The 21651-nt window shown below is 38.5% G+C and overlaps 1 protein-coding gene and 1 non-coding gene across 6 annotated transcripts in view; both read right to left on the minus strand.

Annotated features, from left to right (window-relative positions):
• Positions 1–21651, minus strand: part of Cyth3 (cytohesin 3) — a 93157-nt gene that overhangs the window by 29015 nt on the left and 42491 nt on the right. For all 5 annotated transcript variants that reach the window (XM_071605525.1, XM_071605526.1, XM_027953283.3 and 2 more), the window contains one exon: positions 1593–1675. In XM_071605525.1, coding sequence (XP_071461626.1) covers positions 1593–1675 — 83 coding nt within the window. The remainder of the gene's footprint in view (positions 1–1592; positions 1676–21651) is intronic.
• On the minus strand, positions 12476–12551 carry Trnav-cac (transfer RNA valine (anticodon CAC)). The gene has a single exon. It is a non-coding gene; the product is annotated as a tRNA-Val (tRNA).

The raw sequence follows: 21651 nt of genomic DNA on the forward strand, positions 1-21651 counted from the left end.
ACCTTGTAGATACCACCTTCCCAGAGGGCTCATTGGAGCATTGCAGGTACCACAGGTACCAGCACCCGATACCTCAAAGTCAGAACCAGCACTGCTTAGGAGAAAACAAAATGATTTGTCTACCCCTTGTTGGATGACAGATGAGAGAGGTTCACTAGGCAGACTCTAGAGTACTTGTGTGTAAAGTTAAGAAGGAATGTGGAAGAATATTAGAGGTGTAAAAAGGAAGCCTATCCAGCAAAAAGAAGGCAGCACGTCCCTAGTCCCCGGAAGTATAGCCACTCCCCACGACCTGGCATGGCTTGTGTGCCTTCCCCATGCTGCCTACATTCTCGGGAGACCAGGGGGATGTTGAAGCTCAGACACTTTCAGGTTAGCACTGAGGTAGTTTATCAGCAGCTTATCAGTGACAGAGTGATTCTTGTCACTCTGTCAGGGACAGGGTCCAGAGGGTAAAACCAGATCTGGATCCCTAGGACTCAGAGACCAGAGACATCAGAGGGAACAGACTCCCCTTTCCATTAGTGTGTCCCCTACTGGCTGAGAGGCCCTGGACAGTATCTTAGTTTCCATGGGCCTCAGCATTCTCACTGATGGAATGAAGTAGAGTTAAATTAAGATATCATATTAATTAGGAGTATAATTACTTGTATACAAATAATATAAATTTTTATTCTTCAACTAAAGGACTTATTCTGGGTTACAGGATTTTTCCAAGAATAAAGGATAACCTTAAAATGTCTATAAATTACCTTTCAAATACAAAGAAATTTCTATTCAGGGCCCTATTATTTTGTGTGCCAAGAAAATCAGACTTAAAAGTGAGTTCCTAGAAAGGAGTCATTGTCTGGGATAAGGCCTGGCCCTGCAGCCAATGGCCTTTGAGCCATATTTATTCTGGCAGTGACAATGACTAGGAAGCTTCTTAAGAGGAGCCAATGATTGACTTTTCCAAGCAAGCCCCACATGGAAGGAGCCCAGAGGCCTTGTGAATAGTTTTTGTAGAAATCACAGACACCTCAGCTCTGAAATTGTGGCTTTGTTCATTCGCCCCTCCTAAGGGACATCATTTACCCTGTCCTGAGTAAAGTACACAAGTGTGAGAGGGACATTGTTTATTCATCTGTTTGTCATTTATCTGTTTCTCCTACCACCTAGTAGGTACACAGCTGGAAACCAATATATGTTTGACCATTCATTCAAAGGATATCTGAGTGCCAAAAATGTACTAGGCAACATTCTATGTGCTCAATATATTGTATATGATCAAGATCTTACCATAAGATTTTAGAGGACAATGCTCAGCAGACCTGTGCTGCTGTTTAAACCTGCCACTGTGACTCTGGAGCTGCAAGCTGACTGCTGCAGACTTCAGACTCACTGTCTCCACTTCTGTCCCAGAGTCTGCATTGTCTGACCTAGACAGCTTTTGCTTCTCCAGTTTAGACAACTCTTTTGCTTGGTCTCTTGATGTAGTTCTCACAGCCATACACTAAACACTGATTTTCTATTTTTTCCTGAAGCTACTTCTTATTCATTATTACACCCAAAAGTAAAAACCAAGAGTTTTTTGGTTTTGTTTTGTTCTTTACCTCAATGTCATCAATAAGTTCCTTTTTTCTTCGACGAATGTCCAAAAGTTCTTCTCTCTCTTCTAATGAGAGGTCTTCAGGCACTGAAAAAGAAAAAAAACCAAACAGTTCAACAATACTTTTCTGTGTCTGACAAGGCTGGAGATGGAGGACTGGCTAAAAGGCTGCTTAAGAAAACTACTGATCCTTTCTTCTCATTCCCTTCACTGAAGAACATTTATTTCTTGAGTAAAACCAAAAGGTTAGGGGACACCAAACACAGCTGAGGGCACAGGTACTTCATAAAACTGAGGGTGAGCTAAATGCTGAAGTCTCCCAGTCTTCCCCATGGGGCTCCCAGACTGCAGACCACAAGACTCCCGCAACCCAAACTGCTCTGACTAGAGGTGTGGAAGGTCTTCTCTGCATCAGCTGATCAGCTTCAGGTCACAGATACTGAAACTGAGAGGGAAGCACCCACCACCTGCACACCCGTGTCGCCCAGTAGGGAAACTTGGTCAGCTGCCTTCCTGCTACATTCATAGCTCCCAAACAATTCTTAGTCATTCAGTCTCAAATGTGGGTAAACCTCTAACATGTAAAATACATACCAAAACAGACACATGAAAGCTAAGAGAGGTCAAAGTGGTTACAGCCTGGGGAGTAAGACATGAGGAAGGGACAGTGGTGTGGGTCTCCCAACCCAGCCCCATGACAAGCTTCTCTAGTACACACTTAACTGATAAATACAAAAATGTATTTCACTCACACCAGATTGGGTTGTGTAGAAAACAAGAAAGAAAAAAAAAAAAAAAACTGCTGGGAGTGTACATTGGCACAGCCTCTTTGGAACACAATTAGGTACTGTTTATTAACATCAAAGATGTGCATGCCATAACCTAGCAACTTTACTTCTAGGGATATGTATGTGTAACTAATTTAAAAAACATATTTTTGTACATATACATATATACATACACATGTTTTATATATATACACATACACATAGATATATGAAAAACTCTCTAGCAAAGTGACAGAGAATATGTATAATAAAAAATAAGCACATTTTGTACATAATAAAAAAAGAAAGGAAATAATCTAAATGCCTATCCAGAGTAGAATGGGCAAATGTGTTGTTGGATTATATACACAATGAAATCCCAAACAGCAGTGAAAATGAATAATACAACAAGCAACAAATGAATGATCTCAGGAAAATTATGTAGAAATAAATACTTTCTATATAAACCTTAAAAACAAAAAGTTAAATAGAATGATAAATACAGAACTGAACTAATACTGAGTGATCGTCTAGGAACAGAGAAGGAGCATGGGATTGGGTAGAAAAGCACAGGATACTTCAAATTTGTAATTTCCTGCCTGTTCTACCAGACCCAAGCTTCATTAAATTCCATATTAGTGATTTCCTTAAGCAATTTTCTATGCTGAGCAATTAATGAGGAAGATATAAATGATAATTTACTGAACCAGACTGGACGACATGCTTTAATAGGTTATCTCAATTAAATCTTCAAAATACCTTTGAGAGCAGCCATTCTTATCTCCATTTATAAGTGAGGAAACTGAGGCTAAGTGAGATCTAATGATTTTCCCTGGAGAGAGACTATTAAAGAAAAAATGCAGGCTGGGGATATAGCTCAGTTGGTAGAGTGCTTGCCTCACATGCACAAGGCCCTGGGTTCAATCCCTAGCACCACCAAAAAAAGAAAAGAAAAGAAAGAAAGAAACAATGGTGGAAATGTCCTAATTTGACCAAGGACATAAATACACACATCCAAGATGCTCAACAAACCCCAGGTAGGATAAACTTAGATACACAAGGTCATGCAACATGCTTTTGGTGGGTCTAGCAGCTCAATAATGTCATCAGTAACCTGGTCTTTCCATTCTGCTTTCCAAAGTGCCAGCTTCATCTTGAACTAAAGCTGATTTCTTTTATGCCAGAGGAATAAGAAAGCACTTCCTTATTCATGGGTCTTTCAAGTTTCTTTCCAGAAGGACCCACAAAGTTTCTCCTCAATTTTTCCTGGATCAACCTGGCTCAGACTAGGGTTTATATGAATCAGCAATAGAATTACTGTGTGTCACACTTAACATTTAAGGGGAAGACACACAGAGATCCAGGTCAAGAGATAAGGTGAGGAAGAGGAGAAAATGATGCTTCCAAAACCAAGAGAATAAAGGCTTTTACCATGAAGAAAACCAACGTCAAATGCCCACACTGTTCAAGAACATAAAGAAGCAACCATGCCAACAGACAATTCTTGAACCTTCAAAGCTATTATTTTTACCACTCTTTCCCCAGTGCTGGGGATTGAGCTAAGGGGGCACTTTACTACTGAGCTATCTCTCCAGTCCTTTTTATATTGTGATTTCTGAGTCAGGGTCTCCCTAAATTGCTAAACTGATCTTCAATCTGAGGTTCTCCTGACTCAGTTTCTGAGTTACTAAGATTATAGCCAAGAGTCATTGTGCCCAGAAGCCTGTATTCTAACAAATAGAATATTATTTCTAAAAGTAGCCAGCTGATTGACACTATCCTGTTACTTGAAAGTAACTTACACCTGAAGTTTTAAGTTAAACTTGTCAACAATGCTGGCTGGGCACCCAAAAGCGGCCTCCTTGGGGGAAAAAAACTCTCTGCTGCTGAGTTCTCCAATGCGGATATATGAAAACAAGAATCCAAAAGGGTAGAGCTGTACTTCAACCATCTATAGACACTTATGTTTCTTTTAAGAATGTCTATTTACAGGGCTGGGGTTGTAACTCAGTGTTAAAGCACTTGCCTAGCACGTGTGAGGCAATGGGTTTGATCCTCAGCACCACATAAAAATAAATAAAACAAAGTTATTGTGTCCATCTACAACTAAAGAGAAAAAAAGTCTATTTACAGTATCTCCCCTCCTGCCCTGAGGATGTGCAGTGTTGGTTAACAACAGAGTGAAGGCTTTGAAGGTGAATATAAACACCACAATGATTTAACGCTAAAGATCCTAAAGCTCCTTCGATCAGAAGCTTTCCAGGATTCCCTTGATTTTTTTTTTTCTCCTCTAGTGATGCCTGTCTTTTCCTACCCCTTTAAGGCACTAAGGAGTAATAACAAAGTGTTTTCATTTATGTTACCAGTAATTCCAACCTTTTTAAAAGACATTTTGTATGGTACGATAATGTGATTGTGGCTATCTAGAAAAATCTTTATTTCCTAGAGACTCATACTATAGTTGTTAGGATTATAATGCTATTAAACCAGTACTTTGAAATACTTCAGCAAAAAAAAGAACTGAGCCAAATAACAACTGTTGAATCTATTTGATAGATGTATGATTATTTGTTATCCATTTTAAAATTTGAAAATTTTCATAGTAAAGAGTAACAGAAAATGTTTTGGTATTAAATGGCCAATATCTTTTAGGATATTCAGCAAAAGCATCAACAGGAAGTAATAGAATACTCAGCACATCTAAAAGACTCAGTCCCCAGAGGCAGAGTGTGCTCAGCATGAGCAAGGCCCGGGAATCAATGCCAAAAAGGGAAAGAAGGACGAGAAGAAAGAGAGTGAAGCAGGGAGGGAGGAAAGAAAAAAGGGAAGAGAAAAAGAAGGAGGGGAAAGAAAAAAGACTTTAATAAAAGGAACTGAAGTATGTGATGAAATATTTCCAGAACAATCTGCACAGCTTCAGTCATTTAAGTATCTTTTCATCCTATTATTTCTCTGGACACCCAGAATGCATAGTGAATATCAACACTGAGCTGTTATACCAGCTGTTTAGTGAAGTTCTATCAGCATCTATCTGCATCCAAAATAACTTTGCAGACATAAATCTGCTGACACACAGGCAATTTCACACATGCAAGTGCTATACTAAAAATGGGATGCTAAGCAATGTTTAGAGAAGGGGTACCGATTATCCAGACCCTTCCCAGGAACACACCAGTTTGCCCTATGAAGGCAACATAAGACTTAGATTGATTTATTGACATTGGCTGTCTATACTTGTTCACTTGGACTCTATTAGGTAAGAAGAAACAAAGGTGTCATGGAGGATTTTTCTTTTTCTCCCAAGAAATCTAGCAATTTATTCTTAAACTGAAAATGAATATATGGATGTGGCTATACCCTAATGCACAAAAAGGCATATGATGAAAACTTTTATTTCAACCTCAATAAAGCTACCTTCTTTGAAAGAATCAAATCAACTGAAAATTTCTGCTCTGGCTGCAAAATCCTAAAGTTTGTTGGATGTCCTTATTATGAGCTTCCATATAGAATTCTGACACTCCAGAGGTGGGCTTAAGAATGGCCCTTCAGGGTTGGGGTTGTGGCTCAGCAGTAGAGTGCTCGCTTAACACGTGCAAAGCCCTAGGTTCGATCCTTAGCACCACATAAATATAAATAAATAAAATAAATATAGTCTGTCCAACTACAACTAAAAAGTAAATATTAAAAAAGAAAGAAAGAAAGAAAAAATGGCCATTCAGGGGCTGGAGTTGTGGCTCAGTGGAAGAGCTCTTGCCTAGCGTGTGTGAGGCACTGGGTTTGATTCTCGGCACCAAAAACCAATAAATAAAATAAAGGTCCATCAACAACTAAAAAAAAAAATTACTTTTTTTATATATATATATATATATTTTTTTAGCTGTTGATAGACCTTTATTTCATTCATTTATTTCCCCAGGCTGACCTGAAACTCCTTCCTTAGCCACCCAAGTGCCTGGGATTACACATGTACACCACCCTGCCCTGCACAACTCTTCACTGAAATTGACATCTTGTATCCTAAAGTTTACCTTCCTTGCAACACTAACTAATCAACACTAACTTTTTTGTTGTGATTTGGTATTTTTTAGATTTTTGTTCAGTTCAGGTACAAGCCAATTCTATAGGACACTAAGAACACTGGCATGGGCCTGGGAATTAGTCCCTGTTCATCAACTAAATGGAAATTTTGTACACAGGGAAATAATGCCTTTCTTGTGATACTCCAAAAACCAATGATTGAACTGTTTAGAGCACAAGTTCCAAGGGACTACTAGCATGATATGATGATACAAAAAACAAAAAGGTAGACTATAGGCCACCAGAGCTACACTTCTGGACCTCATCACCACTCAGCAGTCACTTGACTGACCTCAGGGAGGTGACAAAGCTGAGTTTAAACACTCAAATTCAAGTGGGTAACTGGGCCAGTCACATGATAACAAAAACAAGAAGGCCACCTCAGCAGAGTGCTACAGTTAGCCAGGGTACTTTGCCTGAACTGCAGGGCAGGTAGGATCAGAGAACCTTCAGAGTAAGAAAGGGTAAGAAGCTCTGAGCAGTCCCCATTGACATAAGAATCACTCCAAATACTATCATCACCTCCTTGAGACTTCCTCTCTTACCATTTCCCCTCAAGCTCCATTTGGATTAGATTCAAAAGCAATATTTCCAGGGGAAAAAAAATAAGAATTTGCCACTAGTACACTATTACTAATGAAAATTCTGAAAGAACAAATATCAGGAAAAAAGATCTGAGGTAAGAAGTGTTAGATGCAAAAGGGAACGATGAGCACTGATCTCCAAAAGCAAATCTAAAGGAAAACTGACTGAGATAATAATGTCTTCTAGAATAAAAAATAGAACTAAAATGCCTTACAATAGCATGTAAATGGGAAGGAAAAAATTGCTTCAAAGTTCTTAGCATTCTAAGGATGAGGGTATACATTATTAACTTTAGACTCAACAAGCTAAAAAAGCACACTCAAATTTCTAGGTCTTTTCTTTTTTTTAATACTTTTTTAGTTATTGTTGGACCTTTATTTTATTTATTTGTATGTGGTGCTGAGAATCAAACCCAGTGCCTCACATGTGCTAGGCAAGCACCCTACCACTGAGCCACGCCCCCAGCCCCATCTAGATCTTTTCTTTTTTCTTTTTTATTTGTTTTAACTAGTTACACATGACAGTACAATGATCTTGAATCAGATGGGATAAAATTTTTTATTTTTCTGAGTATACAGGTTGCAGAATCACATTGATCATGCAGTCCCACGTATATACCCACAGCAGTAATAATGTCTATTTTATTCTGCTATCCTTCCATTCCCCCCTTCCCCTCCCCTCCCATCACTTCTCTCTCCCCAATCTAATGTGACCCACTTCTTTTTTTTTTCTTCCCTCACATCATCATACATGTATTCTATATAACGATGAGGGTCTCCTTCCATCTTCCGTGCAATTCCCTTTCTCCCTCCCTTTCCCTCCCACCTCTCTTCACTATCTAGAGGTAATCTTCTTCACATGCTCTTCCTCCCTACCCCATTTTGAGTCATCCCCTTATATCAGAGAAGACATTCAGCATTGTTTTTTGGGGATTGGCTAACTTCACTTAGCATAAGTGAAGTTATAAATAAGCCACCATCACTGGCTCTAATGCCATCCATTTCCCTGCAAATGCCATGATCTTATTATTTTTTAGTGCTGAGTAATATTCCATTGTGTATAAATGCAACTTTTTTAAAATCCAACATTGTAAAAGCTATCTACGCTAAGCCTCAGGCCAGCATCATTCTAAATGGAGAAAAATTGAAGGCATTCCCTCTAAAAATCTGGAACAAGACAGGGATGCCCTCTCTCACCACTTCTATTCAACATAGTTCTTGAAAACTAGCCAGAGCAATTAGACAGATGAAAGAAATTAAAGGCATAAATATAGGAAAAGAAGAACTTAAACTAGCACTATTTGCTGATGATATGATCCTACACCTATAAGACTCAAAAAGTTCAACCAAGAAACTTCTAGAACTAGTAAATGAATTCAGCAAAGTGGCAGGATATAAAATCAGCACCCATAAATCAAAGGCATTCTTGTATATCAGTGACAAATCCTCTGAAAGAGAAATGAGGAAATCTACCCCATTCACAATATCCTCAAAAAAATAAAAATAAAATAAAATACTTAGGAATCAACTTAACAAAAGAGGTGAAAAATCTATACAATGAAAACTATAGAACCCTAAAGAGAGAAATAGAAGAAGATCTTAGAAGATGGAAAGATCTACCTTGCTCATGGATAGGCAGAATTAATATTATTATAATGGCCATATTACCAAAAGCACTTTACAGATTCAATGTGATTCCGATCAAAATCCCAATGGCATTCCTCACAGAAATAGAAAAAGCAATTATGAAATTCATCTGGAAAAATAAGAGACCCAGAATAGCTAAAACAATTCTAAGCAGGAAGAGTGAAACAGGTGGTATCGCTATACCAGATCTTAAACTATACTACAGAGCAATAGTAACAAAAACAGCATGGTACTGGCACCAAAACAGGCAGGTAGACCAATGGTACAGAATAGAGGACACAGAGACCAACCCGCAAAATTACAACTACCTTATATTAGACATAGGTCTTTTCTTTTGAATGGGGATTGAACCCAAGTATATTTTACTACTGAGCTACATCTCCCTTTTATTTTTTATTTTGAGATAAGGTCTCACTAAGTTGCCCAGACCAGCCTTGAATTTGCACTCTTCCTGCCTCCAGGGTCACTGGGATTACAGATGTATACCACAATGCCTGGTTCAAATTTCTAGACTAAGCAGGAAAGGAATGGAGTTCAAAATGCACAAACTGGGAAGCAGAATTAAAATTGGATGAGAAAAAAATAATTAATCTAACAAGACAAGTGGGCTGGGGGTGTAGCTTCATGGCAGAACACTAAGGCCCTGGGTTCAAACCCAACAAGGAAATCAATCAACCAATCAATCAATCTCATAAAAAGATGAGAAAGAAAAACACAAAAGCCATTAGAAACACAAACTGCAAAATATCCACGTAGGAATCAAAAAATCTGAATACATCTTTACTGTGTCAGCAAGAAAAATAAGTCCCTGATACTTGGTAATCTATTCCCACTATTGATTCTGAACTGGCTTAGGAACTTCCTTTGGCCAAAACAAGTGGTAGATGTGACAATGTGTAAGGTCCAGCCCACAAAGTCTTATACCTGCATCTCTACTGTCTTGGGACCCTGAGACCACCAGGCCTTGGAGAAGCCAGTACCCACAGACTTGAGAATAAAATCTACTGTGCAAAGAAACCACACGTAGAGAGACAGTCACAGACATTCGGCTGTTAAAGCCACCTTAGCTAAGGCCTCAGGCATGAGAGTGACAACCTCTGGGATGAACTCAGCTCTCAGCTAACCCAACAGTTGAATGCAGCAAGATGAGTGAACCTGCTATAATCCCAGCTACTTGGTTGTAGAGGCAGCCTCCTGCAAGTTCAAGTTGCAGTCTGGAAAATTCAGTAGAGCAGTTGTCTCAAAGTAAAAACAAAGACGACAGCTGGGCATGGTGGTGCACGCCTGTAATCCCAGAAAACCTGGAGGCTGAGGCAGGAGGATCACTGCCTCAGGAGTTCAAGGCAGGCCTCAGCAACTCAGCGAGACCGTGTCTCAAAATAAAAAATAAAGGGGGCTGGGGATGTAGTTGAGTGGTATAGCATCCTGGCCAGGAAGTCATGAATGGTGGGAATTTTCTGAACAGCATTCTAACTAGTATTTATTCTCTAGATTCTTTGGAATGCAGAGTCGACTGCGGTATTAACAGCTTCTTAATTCAATGTAAACCTGCCACCATCACTGGGAATCAGTATAGAACAGTATGGATTCAGGGGTCGTGAAGGAAGCAGGAGTTCCTATAATGACTCAATTTTGGGGACCCATGCTCGAGGACCCTCTTCTAGCCATCTCAGAGCTATGGCAAGCACCCCAATTCTCCATGTCGCATTATCCCTTCCTGCTCAACATACTCACAAGTACTTGATGTTTCTTGTAACTTTTATTGAAAAAATTGGTAACAGAAAGACCACATTCTCTGACCTCAGAGAACTTCTGATATAGAAATCAGTAACAAAACAATGACTAGAAAAAACCATTTGTCTTGACACTAAGAAACATAATTCCAAAAGGACACTATGTTAAGTGAAATAAGGCAAACACAAAAAGACAAACACCACATGTTCTCAAATTCCTTATTCAAAAGTTAAAAATATTGACTAACAGTAGAAAAGAATAGAATTGTAATTTCTAGAAGCTTGAACAGGAAGAAGGAGGGAGATAGAGGGAAGTTATATTATCCTGATTTGATCAGCACACATTCTATACCCCATAAATATATACAATTATTATGTTAATTTAAAAGAAAATTTAAAACAATTTTATATAAGTCATTGGTCAAAGAAGAGATAGTAATGTAAATTAGAAAACATCAAGAAGAAAAGGTAATATAAAAATACTATATATTAATGCTGTGGGCTACAGCAATATTAAAGCGTAAAAAAACCCAAACTTAACATAATTATTTTAGAAAATAAGTTGAAGGACTGGGCATGGTGGCACGTGCCTGTTATCCCAATTGCTAGGAGATTGAGGCAAGAAGAATCTGTGGTCAGCCTCAGCAATTTAGTGAGGCCCTAAGCAACTTAGTGAGACCCTGTTTCAAAATAAAAAGGGTTGGGGAGATGGCTCAGTGGTAAGCACCCCTGGATTTATCCCCAAAATACCAAAAAAAAAAAAAAAAAAAAACACCAAAACTTGAAAATGGTAAGTTAAACACTCATCTTAAAAATTAGAAAAATAACTCCAGCCAGAATAGCAATTATCAAGAATATAAGTAACAATAAATGTTGGCAAGGATGTGGGAAAAGGGTACACTCATATAGTGTTGGTGGGACTGCACGTTGGTGCAACCACTCTGGAAAGCAGTATGAAGATTCCTCAAAAAACTAGGACTAGAACCACCATTTGACTCAGTTATCCCACTCCTTAGTATATGTCCAAAGTATTTTTTAAACATTTTTTTTTAGTTGTAGATGGACACAACACCGCTGTTTTATTTATTTTTATGTGGTGCTGAGGATCAAACCCAATGACTCTCATATACTAGGTGAGCGTTCTACCACTGAGCCACAACTCCAACTCCTGTCCAAAGGATTTAAAATCAGCATATTACAGTGCTGCAGCCTCATCAATGTTTACAGCAGAAAAAGTCACAATAGCTAAGCTATTGAGCCAACCTAGATGCCCTACAACAGATGAATGAATAAAGAAATTATGGTATATAAACCAGGCATGGTGGCACATGCCTATAATCCCAGTAGCTCAGAAGGCTGAGGCAGGAGTATTGTGAGTTCAAAGTCAGCTTCAGCAATTTAGCAAGACCCTTAGAAACTTAGCAAGACTGTCTCTAAATAAAATACAAAAGATGGCTGGGAATGTTGTTCAGTGGTTAAGAGCTCCTGGATTCAATCTCCAGTACCAAAAATAAAAATAAAAATAAAGAAATTATGGTATATATACACAATGGAGTATTATTTAGCCATAAAGAAAAATGACTTCATGACATTTACCAGTAAATGGATGAATCTATAAGACTATCAAAAAGTGAAATAAGCCATTTCCCAAAAACCAAAGGTCAAATGTTTTCTCTGATATGTGGAAACTAACCCAAAATAAGGGGAATGGGGGATGGGGAACAGAAGTACAGTGGACAAAGGGAAATGAAGGGAAGGGAGTGGGAGGAAAAGGGAAGAAGTGAAATGAATCTGACATAACTTTTCTATGTGCATATATGAATACACCATTGTGAATCTCACCATTATGTACATCTATAAGACTGGGGTCCTAATTAGAACAAGATATATTCCATGCTTGTATAATTACATAAAATAGACTCAACTGTTATGTATAACTAAAAAGAACCAATAAAATAAAACAATATTTTAGAGGATTTCCCTCTTAATGTTTAGCAAATTTTTACTAGCTCAAAGATCTTAATATATTGTTTTTTTTGTTTGTTTGTTTGTTTGTTTGTTTGTTTTTGTGTGTGTGTGTGTATGTGGTTCTGGGGATTGAACCCAGGGCCTTGTGCATGTGAGGCAAGCACTCTACCAACTGAGCTAAATCACCCAGCCCTTAACATATTGGTTTTTGAAATATAAAAAAAGAATTAGAAAAATAACAGCTTAAACCCCCAAAATAATATACAGAAATTAATTTTAAAAATACAATAAAGTCCAGCTACTTTGGAAAAGTGCTTGTTAATTTTTCAAAAAGTTAAATATATGATCAGCAATTCCATTCCTAGATATATAGAGCAAAGGAGTAAAAATATATGACCACATAAAACCTTGTACATAAATATTCAAAGTAGTAATAATCACAATAGTCAAAAGGTGGAAATACTCCAAATGTCCATTAACAGATGAGTGGATAAACAAAATGTGGTCTATAGATACAATGGAATTGAAATGCAATTATTCAATCATAAAGAGGAATGAAATTCTGACACATGCTACAACACAGATGAGCCTTGAAAACTAGATGTTAAGTAAAATAAGCCAGCCACAAAAGACCACATATTGTATGATTCTACTTACAGGAAATGTCCATAATAAGCTAAAAACAGACAAAACAAATTTTTGGTGACAGGAATCAGATCAGTGGTTAATCGGGTGGAGGTGGAAGGCACTGCCTGAGAAAGAGCCCAGCAGAGCTTCTGTGGTGAGTAAATGTTCTTCCCAACATGTCTACACAAGCGTCTGTACAGGTTAAATACATGGAAAAGAGCTCGAGCTCCAGGAACACTTAAAATTTGGATACTGTATTAGTCAGCTTTCTGGATCTAAAACAAATACCTGAAATAATCATCTTATGAGGAGAAAAAGTTTATTTTGGTTCACAGTTTTAGAGGCCCAAGTCCACAGCTGATTGGCTCCATTGCTTCTGGGCCTGCAGTGAGGGTCACCTGGTGAAGCAAAATCCCCACCAGGACTCAACAAAAGAGTGTCATGGTCCCACAATGTCCGGAGGCATGTCTCCAGTGACCTAAGACCTCCTGTTAGGCCCCACCTCTTAAAGGTCCCACCACCTCCCAGAGATGCAATAGTAGGAACCAATTTTTTTACTACATGGACCTTGGGGGGACATTTTAGATCCAAACTATAGCAGGCATTTTATGCACTGCCTTTACAAATCTACATCTGAACAACAGATCCCTCTCAATCCTTGACAGAGGGAAGAATTTTCTAAAATAGATACTAGAACAGCCTTCTAAGAGCCTGCCATACAACAACAGAACCAACACTTATCAATGACATACAGCTATAAGGAATACTTACTTTATTATGAGAAAAATTTTAAACAAACATTACTAACTTTTCTATGACAACTTTGAACACTACTGCTATTATTCTTCCAAGTCTCCTTCTAACTTAGAGGATCACATCCAACAGTGGATGAAGCAGTTAAGAATTTCATAACAAAGATGAAAGACAAAATAGCAATAAACTAGAAATTAGAGCAGTCATTGTGAGTTTTTAAAATAACTATTTTGTCTTTACATAGTGTTGCACGTAAAAAAAAAAAAAAAAGACCTGATGTTGCAATCCTCCCCAAATTAGCCTTTAGGACTCATATATAAACATACTCTTAACAACAACATGCCAAACCACATTTGTTACCCTTCCTGTTGGGTGATGTAGCCAACCACCAACAAGCAAGAAGAACCACTGCAATGGCATGTGTCTTACTGAATACAGTGATAAAGGACAGTTACCCTCTGGTTCCTCCCAGCAAAATTAAACAGAAGAGTCAAGGACTTAGCCAGCTTTCTGTAATCCATATCAAAAGTCACTGAATCTAGCTCATTTTTCATAGCAGTTGCTTACAAAATGGTCTCCCAGAATCACTCAGAAGTACTTGTATACAATAGCATTCCTAGACCCTACCCTATATCTTACCAAATCAGAAGCCTAGCATTCCGAATTTTAATGTTTCCCAAATGATTCTGTTAAACACTGAAATTTAAGAGCCAGTATTAAAAGGTAGCAATGAATATATAAATCCTTAATTCATTAATGTGGTGATCAATATAGAGGCAGTATGACGTATCAGGTCAGAAACTGAACGCTGTAGCTGTGCTACCTGTTTCAAGGCAGTTATTAGCTGTGAGCAACTTACTTAACCTCACTGTGCCTCAGCTTCCTTACTTGTTAATAGGATAATACTACTATTTCAAAAAGCTAATCAAAATCTTTTCTGAATGTCATTTGAAATTTTTATTCTTAAAGCAAAAAATATTTTAAGATCTTAAAAGATACATATGTTTAACTCAATCTTGAAAAATAACAATGGACACCGAGACTTACTTTCTAAGAAAACTAAAAGTAAAGTGAATACTTTTTAAAATTAACCCTGATCAACTAATCCTTTTCATATCCAAGAATCTGAGATTGGAGGAAGAGGGAAAACAGTTTCCCAAATACACATGAATGAAGACTGTAATGACATTGTGAAAAACAGCTTGGCAGTTTTTTGCAAAACTAAACATAGTCTTAGAATACAACTCAGCAGCCAGGCATGGTGGTGCATGCCTGTAATCCCAGCAATTCAGGAGGCTGAGGCAGAAGGATTGCAGATTCTAAGCCAGCCTCAGCAATTTAGGGAGGTCCTAAGCAACACAGTAAGACCCTGTCTCAAAATAAAAAATAAAAAAGTCTGGGGATAAAGGTTGTATATAATTGCTGTCATTGGTAAATTCATTAATAGCTTTAACAACACTGAAAATAAAATATTTCATAAAGTCTCAAGTCTTCAAATTTGACGTCTGAGTACAAAATGGACAAATATTCTGGAATTTCTTCTCAACTTCCTTTCCAAGGGAAAATTGGCAGAACTCTTCAAAACATATCAAATCATGTCTCTTTCCTGCTTAAAACACATATTGCTTCCCAATAGGCTCAGAATAAAACCCAACCTCCTCACCTGGTCCTCCAGGATCCTCTCTGATCCCAACTCCATAGCTCCCCATCCTGCCCCCCTCCAGGCCCTGTCCTGAGCAGCCAGGTCCCTCCAGCTCCTGCTGGCTCCCTTTCTTCCTTTCAGTCTTCAGTTCCAGGAGGCCTGTCCTCCTCATCACTCTGTCTAAAGCATACTCAACTTCTCGCACCATCATTTTCTATAAGACATCACTGCTTTGTTTTATCATAGCACTTATCATTACCAAAAGTGTTTTGGAAGCCATACAGAATGAAGATTAAATGCATGTGCTCCAGAGTCACACTACTGGGCTTTATTCCTAGCTCAGCCACTTAAGTAGCTACACGACACCAGACAACTGTGCTTCATTTTTGTTATTAAAAAAGTTAACTTTTTTAAATTAAAAGAAAAGAGCACAACACATAAAATTTACTATCTTAACCATTTTATGAGTACAGTATATGTGGGAGGCCAACCTTACACATGACTGAGTTACACTTCCCTGCTGGGTGCTGAGGCTCTCAGTCACAGAAATGTGGCACCCTTCTTGGGTTTGAGGGTCGGTGTCTCGTGCATGGGTGTGTCTTGCTACAGCCCCATGGGTGAAGCTACGCTCACCTGTTCCTTTGTAATATAACCCCTTGCCCTGTTTAGGGTAGAATCTTCCATGGAAGTGCCTTGTGTGTGTCCCCTTCTCTTACTGTGCCCTTGGGTGTGGCCTACCCAGGTGTCAGTCAACCTGCTGATAGTGGACATCATGAAGATAGACTCAGCCCCCTGAAACCTGACCCCTTGCCTCATTTGAATAGCTTCTCCTCAATAAAAGGGGTCAGCGCATGCTCTCACGCTCTCTTTCTTTCTGTGGACCCTTAAGGTCAGAGGAGCCGTCACAGCGACTCTAAAGAAAAAGGTATTTGTGTCTTGTTAGACCAGGACGCAAGAAAAGACCACTGACTCCAATTAAAATCAAATTAAAGCAAGCTTATTATTTCGACCGGCCGGGCTGCCTTGCCCATCAAAATCATGGGAGCCAAGGACAGTGGTGAGGCTTCTTTGCGGCCCAGTTTTATAACCCAAAAAGTTACACAAAGGGGGGTTACAGATAACAACACTCTGAGGAGCATAACACAAGTTTACATTTTTTGCTGGGCCCGGCATCAGAATTTATGGAGATCTGAGAGACTCAGAGAGGGTCGTTATCCGGCCAGGGAAGGCCAGAATTTATGAGGCGTCACTAAGGTTTAGGAAAGGGTTGTTATCTGGTCAGGGAAAACCGGACATGGGTGAGTTCAGGGCACGGGCAGGCATTCCAAGTAGGTTCAGAATTTGCAGTAATTTATAGTAAAGCCAAAATTATCTTTTCATGGTTTTGTGGCGAGATGCCCAATTTTAAGAAAAGATCAGGTTGGGTCTGTCAGTCTCTTGTGTGGTTATTTCGTGTAGCCCAGTTAGCCCAGTTTAACTGGAGTGACCCCTGAGCCTTTTAGTCGCAAGAACAGAAACCTGGCAAGTATATTCATATTTTATGAACCATCATCACTTCTATCCATCTCCAGAACTTTTTCATCTTGGAAAACTAGGACTCTATCCCTATTAAAAACACCAACTTTCCCATTTCTTCTCTCCCCAGTTCTTAGAAACTACCATCTCTTTGACTGACTGCTCTTAAAACACCTCTGGTAAATGAAATCATATAGAATTTGTCTTTTTTTTTTCCTTCTTTGTACTGGTAATTGAACCCAGGGGTGTTTCACCATTGAGCTATACCTCCAGCTCTTTTTAAATTTTTATTTTGAGACAGGATGTCTCTAAGTTGCTGAGGCTAGCCTTGAACTTGCAATTCTTCCACCTAAGCCTCCCAAGTCACTGGGTAACAGCTATGCACCACTGCACCTGCCTGGCAGTATTTGAATGTTCTCTGATAAATTTACTTCACTAAGCATAATGACCTTAAGGTTCATGCAGGGTGTGGCATGTGATACTTTCCTTTTAAAAGTTGGAGACTGTGATATCCTTCTCTCAACAACAGGAAAATACACAGAAAATCAGGAGAGATATAGAATTCATTAGCAAGATCTGACATTTTAAAACATTCCCATGGGCCTGGGGTTGTGGCTCAGCGGTGGAGTGCTCATCTAGCACCTGCAAGGCCCTGGGTTCGATCCTCAGCACCACATAAAAATAAATAAATTAAATAAAGTTAAAAAAAAAATTGGGGCTGGGGATGTGGCTCAAGCGGTACAGCGCGCTCGCCTGGCATGTGCATTCAATCCTCAGCACCATATAAAAAATAAAATAAAGATGTTGTATCCACTGAAAACTAAAAAATAAATATTAAAAAAATTCTCTCTCTCTAAAAAAAAAAAAAGAAAAAAAAAATTCCTAATACCAGCACAATACTCATTCTTTTATTATTATTTTTATTATTTTAAGCTGGGCACTCTTAACCACTGAGCCACATCCCCAGCCCTTTGGATTTTTTATTTTGAGACAGGGTCTCATCATGTTGCTTAGAGCCTTACTAAGTTGTTGAGGCTAGCTTTGAACAAGTGATCCTCCTGTCTCAGCCTCCCAAGTTGCTGGGAATACAGATGTGTATCACCACACCCAGCTAATGCTCATTCTTTTAAAGAGTCCACAGAACACATACAAATTAAGCATCCCTAATCCAAAAATCTGAAATCCAAATGCTCTAAAATTCAAAATTGTTTGAGCACCAACACAAGAGGTTCAGATTTGGGATTTTCAGATTAGAAATACTCTACCAGTAAAGTCTATGCAAATATATATTGCAAAATCAGAAAAATTCTGAAACACTTCTGATATCAAGCATTTTAAATAAAGGGTATTCAACCTATAGTAGACTTAATAGTTGACTCCCAAAGTTATGCAAGTCCTAATCCCTAGGACTTGTGAATGTTACCTTTACAGATATGAGTAAGAATTTTAGACAGAGAAATTATCCTGTACTGAGGGGAAGAGATCTAAATGTAATCAGAAATGCCCTTAGATGAGGGAAGCAAGTGAGACTTGACACTGAAGATGGCAACATAACAAGTGAACAAAGATTCTAGGCTGCTCATAAGTCAAGGGATACCATAAATGTGGTATTTGTCATAGCAAATATCTAAAAATGTGGAACTGAATTTGTGTGCATGTGTGGTAATGGGGATTGAACCCAGAGTGGTCTACTACTGAGCTGTATTTCCACCCCTTCTTATTTTATCTTAAAATTTTGTCACAGGATCTCACTAAATTCTCCAGGCTGGCCTCAAACTTGTGATCCTTCTGTCTCAGCCTCCTGAGTAGATGGGATTGTGGACATGCACCTGAAACTGGCTTTTTAATTGTAAGGGGCTGAGACTGAAAGAATTTTGAGGAGAAAAAGCCTAGATTGCCATAAACAAATTGTAGTAGAAAAGTGGATGTTTAACACTCTGTCACTAAGGACTCAAGAGGAAATGAGAAGCACAGTAAAGAATGTCTATATTATTTTGGAGAATATCTAAACATCATAAACATACTACTGGCAGAAAATTGGACACTAAATACATTGGACAATACACTTAACAATACATTAAATGTATTGTTGATGAGGGTTCAGACTGAAATCAGGTACATATTCCTTTTTTTTTTCCTCTTTCAGCCATTTATTTATTTTTATTTACAGTTTGTGTTCAATGCAAATCAACTCCATAACATGAGAAGTTACTATGGATCAAAGCATAAATACACAAACACAATATACAATCCACATAGATGTACAGCATTCAGGTATGAAGCAAAGGGGCGTGTTCATTCACACACACAGTAGCTTTAGATCTGTTTGATCTGGTTGTTCCGTGTAGGTTTCTAAAGATGAGAAAAATGATTTGGGTTATCAAGACTGTGGTGGCCATAATAGATACTGGAACGTGTAAGCATCAATGTGTGACCATGTGAACAAAAGATTTCAGGGAGTGTATTTTTCAAAAGATTTCTGTGTATCAAGGCAGTTGTAAAAGATTTAGAGGATCAAGACCGCTTTTAAGCTTAGGATCAGGTTCTAACTACCTAAAAATATTGACTGATAACAGCAAGTGTTCCAAATATGGCTATTCTGATCCATAGTTTAAAAAAAAGTATTTACAGAAAAAGTATGGAAGTTTTTGTGAATTTAATATGCAAGCTAGCTTCCAGTCTTCACTTCCCAAATGATGATTTATAAATTTGGCTTCTTCACATAGTTGCCTTTCTAATTTCAAGATTTGCCATTTTACCTTCAAAGTGGACCATTTTCAATTGTGAAACGTATTCAATAAATGTAGAAATAAAAAGCAGCATTTTGAAATTAGTTGAGGTCAATGCAATTCTACTCTGTGGAATCAGTTTAGCTAAAGGAATCTGGCACTCTTGTTGAATGAAAACAGGAGATGGGAGATGCCTACCATTTGACTTTGTGAGGATAAGCAAGACTCCTGATGCCTGGATTTGGGGTGGATTCCAATCTATCATTGCCCTAGCACATGTCAATTACTACATAAAAGTTCAAACATAATGTCAAATCCAAAAACCACAGAGGAAAGAGTTCAGTTCCCAAAGGAACAGAAATAGCTTAACAATGTGAAACTTTTTCTAGAATATATTAGCATTAAATTAGTACTGCTGAAACAATACATTGAGGATTTACAGTAACACCTGGAAGTTCCCTCTAATGTACATATAAATAGAATCATGGAAGCTTTTTATATTACCTGTTTTATGGCCTTATAGATTTCGTGAACCAAATAAAAACTGAAATCTCCATTCCATATTCCATCCTTTATCTCTAGACAAAATCTATTCTTGTTTTCAAGATAGAGTTTTAAATGTCCATATTTCTTATGCCTCATTCAAGGAAATCATGTCTCAATTTTGGATGTTATCTCTTTTTATCTTGCACATGAAACTCCAGCAGATTTAATATTGGCATTCATCACTTGTGAAACCCTTTACATGTCCTTCAAACCAATCAATTTGGAATTCTCAGTGTTTTCTGTGCCAATAAAATCAGGTGCGGGGATTGATAGATTTGATGCAGACCAGCTTCTTCCTTGACACATTGGACTTCTAGTCACCATTCTGATTGGGTTTGGAAGATGGGGAAGTAGAGACATTTCTTGGCCTGAGTCTCTAACAGTAGAGATGTAGAAGAGAGAACGAGATCACAAGGAGACTCGCTGTTGACTGCAGGGCACTGCCACCTGTGCTGGGTGTAGCATTAGTTGAATTGGGAGCAGCAGAGGTACTCTGTGAGGAGTTACTTGAAAGTGTCACAACAGCTGTTTGGTTTGAATAAATCTGCATGGGTAGGAGCAGTGGCAGAAGCAGCAGCCCCAGCCCCAGCCTGGCCACCATTGCTCTGCCCATTTCCACTCCAGGGGTGTACAGCACATTTCCTTGGATGCTAGGTGCAAGGAGATAGGATGGCTCCTGGAGGACGCAGGCAAAATGGGGATATTCTTTTTCTTAATATTTATTTTTTAGTTGTAGTTGTCAATACCTTTATTTTATTTATTTATTTGTATATGGCGCTGAGAATCAAATCCAGGGCCTCACATGTGCTAGGCAAGCGCTCTACTGTTCAGCCACAACCCCAGCCCCCAGGTACATATTCTTTAATACTAGTAGAAAGTTTTAATACTGGTAGAAAGTTTGGCTGAATTATAGCCAACAATTGCGTGGAAGCACAACTTTCAAGCAATAAACTTGTATACTTAACTTACGCAATTTCTAAACATGGTGTTGAAGATGCAGCCTAGTTTCTTCTTGTTATTTATATTAAAACACAAGAGGAAAGGATGAGAGGAGAAACTGCTATTCAAAAGGGACCAGAATTCAATTTAGGAAATTCTCAGCCTTTCTGAATTATAAGACAAAAAAAAAAAAAAGTTAAGATGACAGTTCTCGTGCCAGGCACAGTGGTGCACACCTGTGATCCCAGCTACTCAGGAGGCAGAGGCAGGAGAATCCCAGAGGTAGTTGACAGCCTCAGCAATTCAGCAAGACTCTATCTCAAAATAAAAAAGAAAGAAAGTGCTGGAGATGCATGCAGCTCAGTGGCAGAGTACCTGTGGGTTCAATCCCCAGTTACCCACCTCAAAAACAAAGATGACAGTTCTCCAGATGATAAACAAGTTCAATGTCATTCCCATCAAAATTCCAGAAGGATATTTTGTATATAGCAAGGATCTTTAAAATTAAAATAGTCTGAAGAAGACTTAGAGAAACC

The sequence above is a fragment of the Marmota flaviventris genome, chromosome 19 (assembly GCF_047511675.1).
Source record: "Marmota flaviventris isolate mMarFla1 chromosome 19, mMarFla1.hap1, whole genome shotgun sequence".
Classification (NCBI taxonomy): Eukaryota; Metazoa; Chordata; class Mammalia; order Rodentia; family Sciuridae; genus Marmota; species Marmota flaviventris.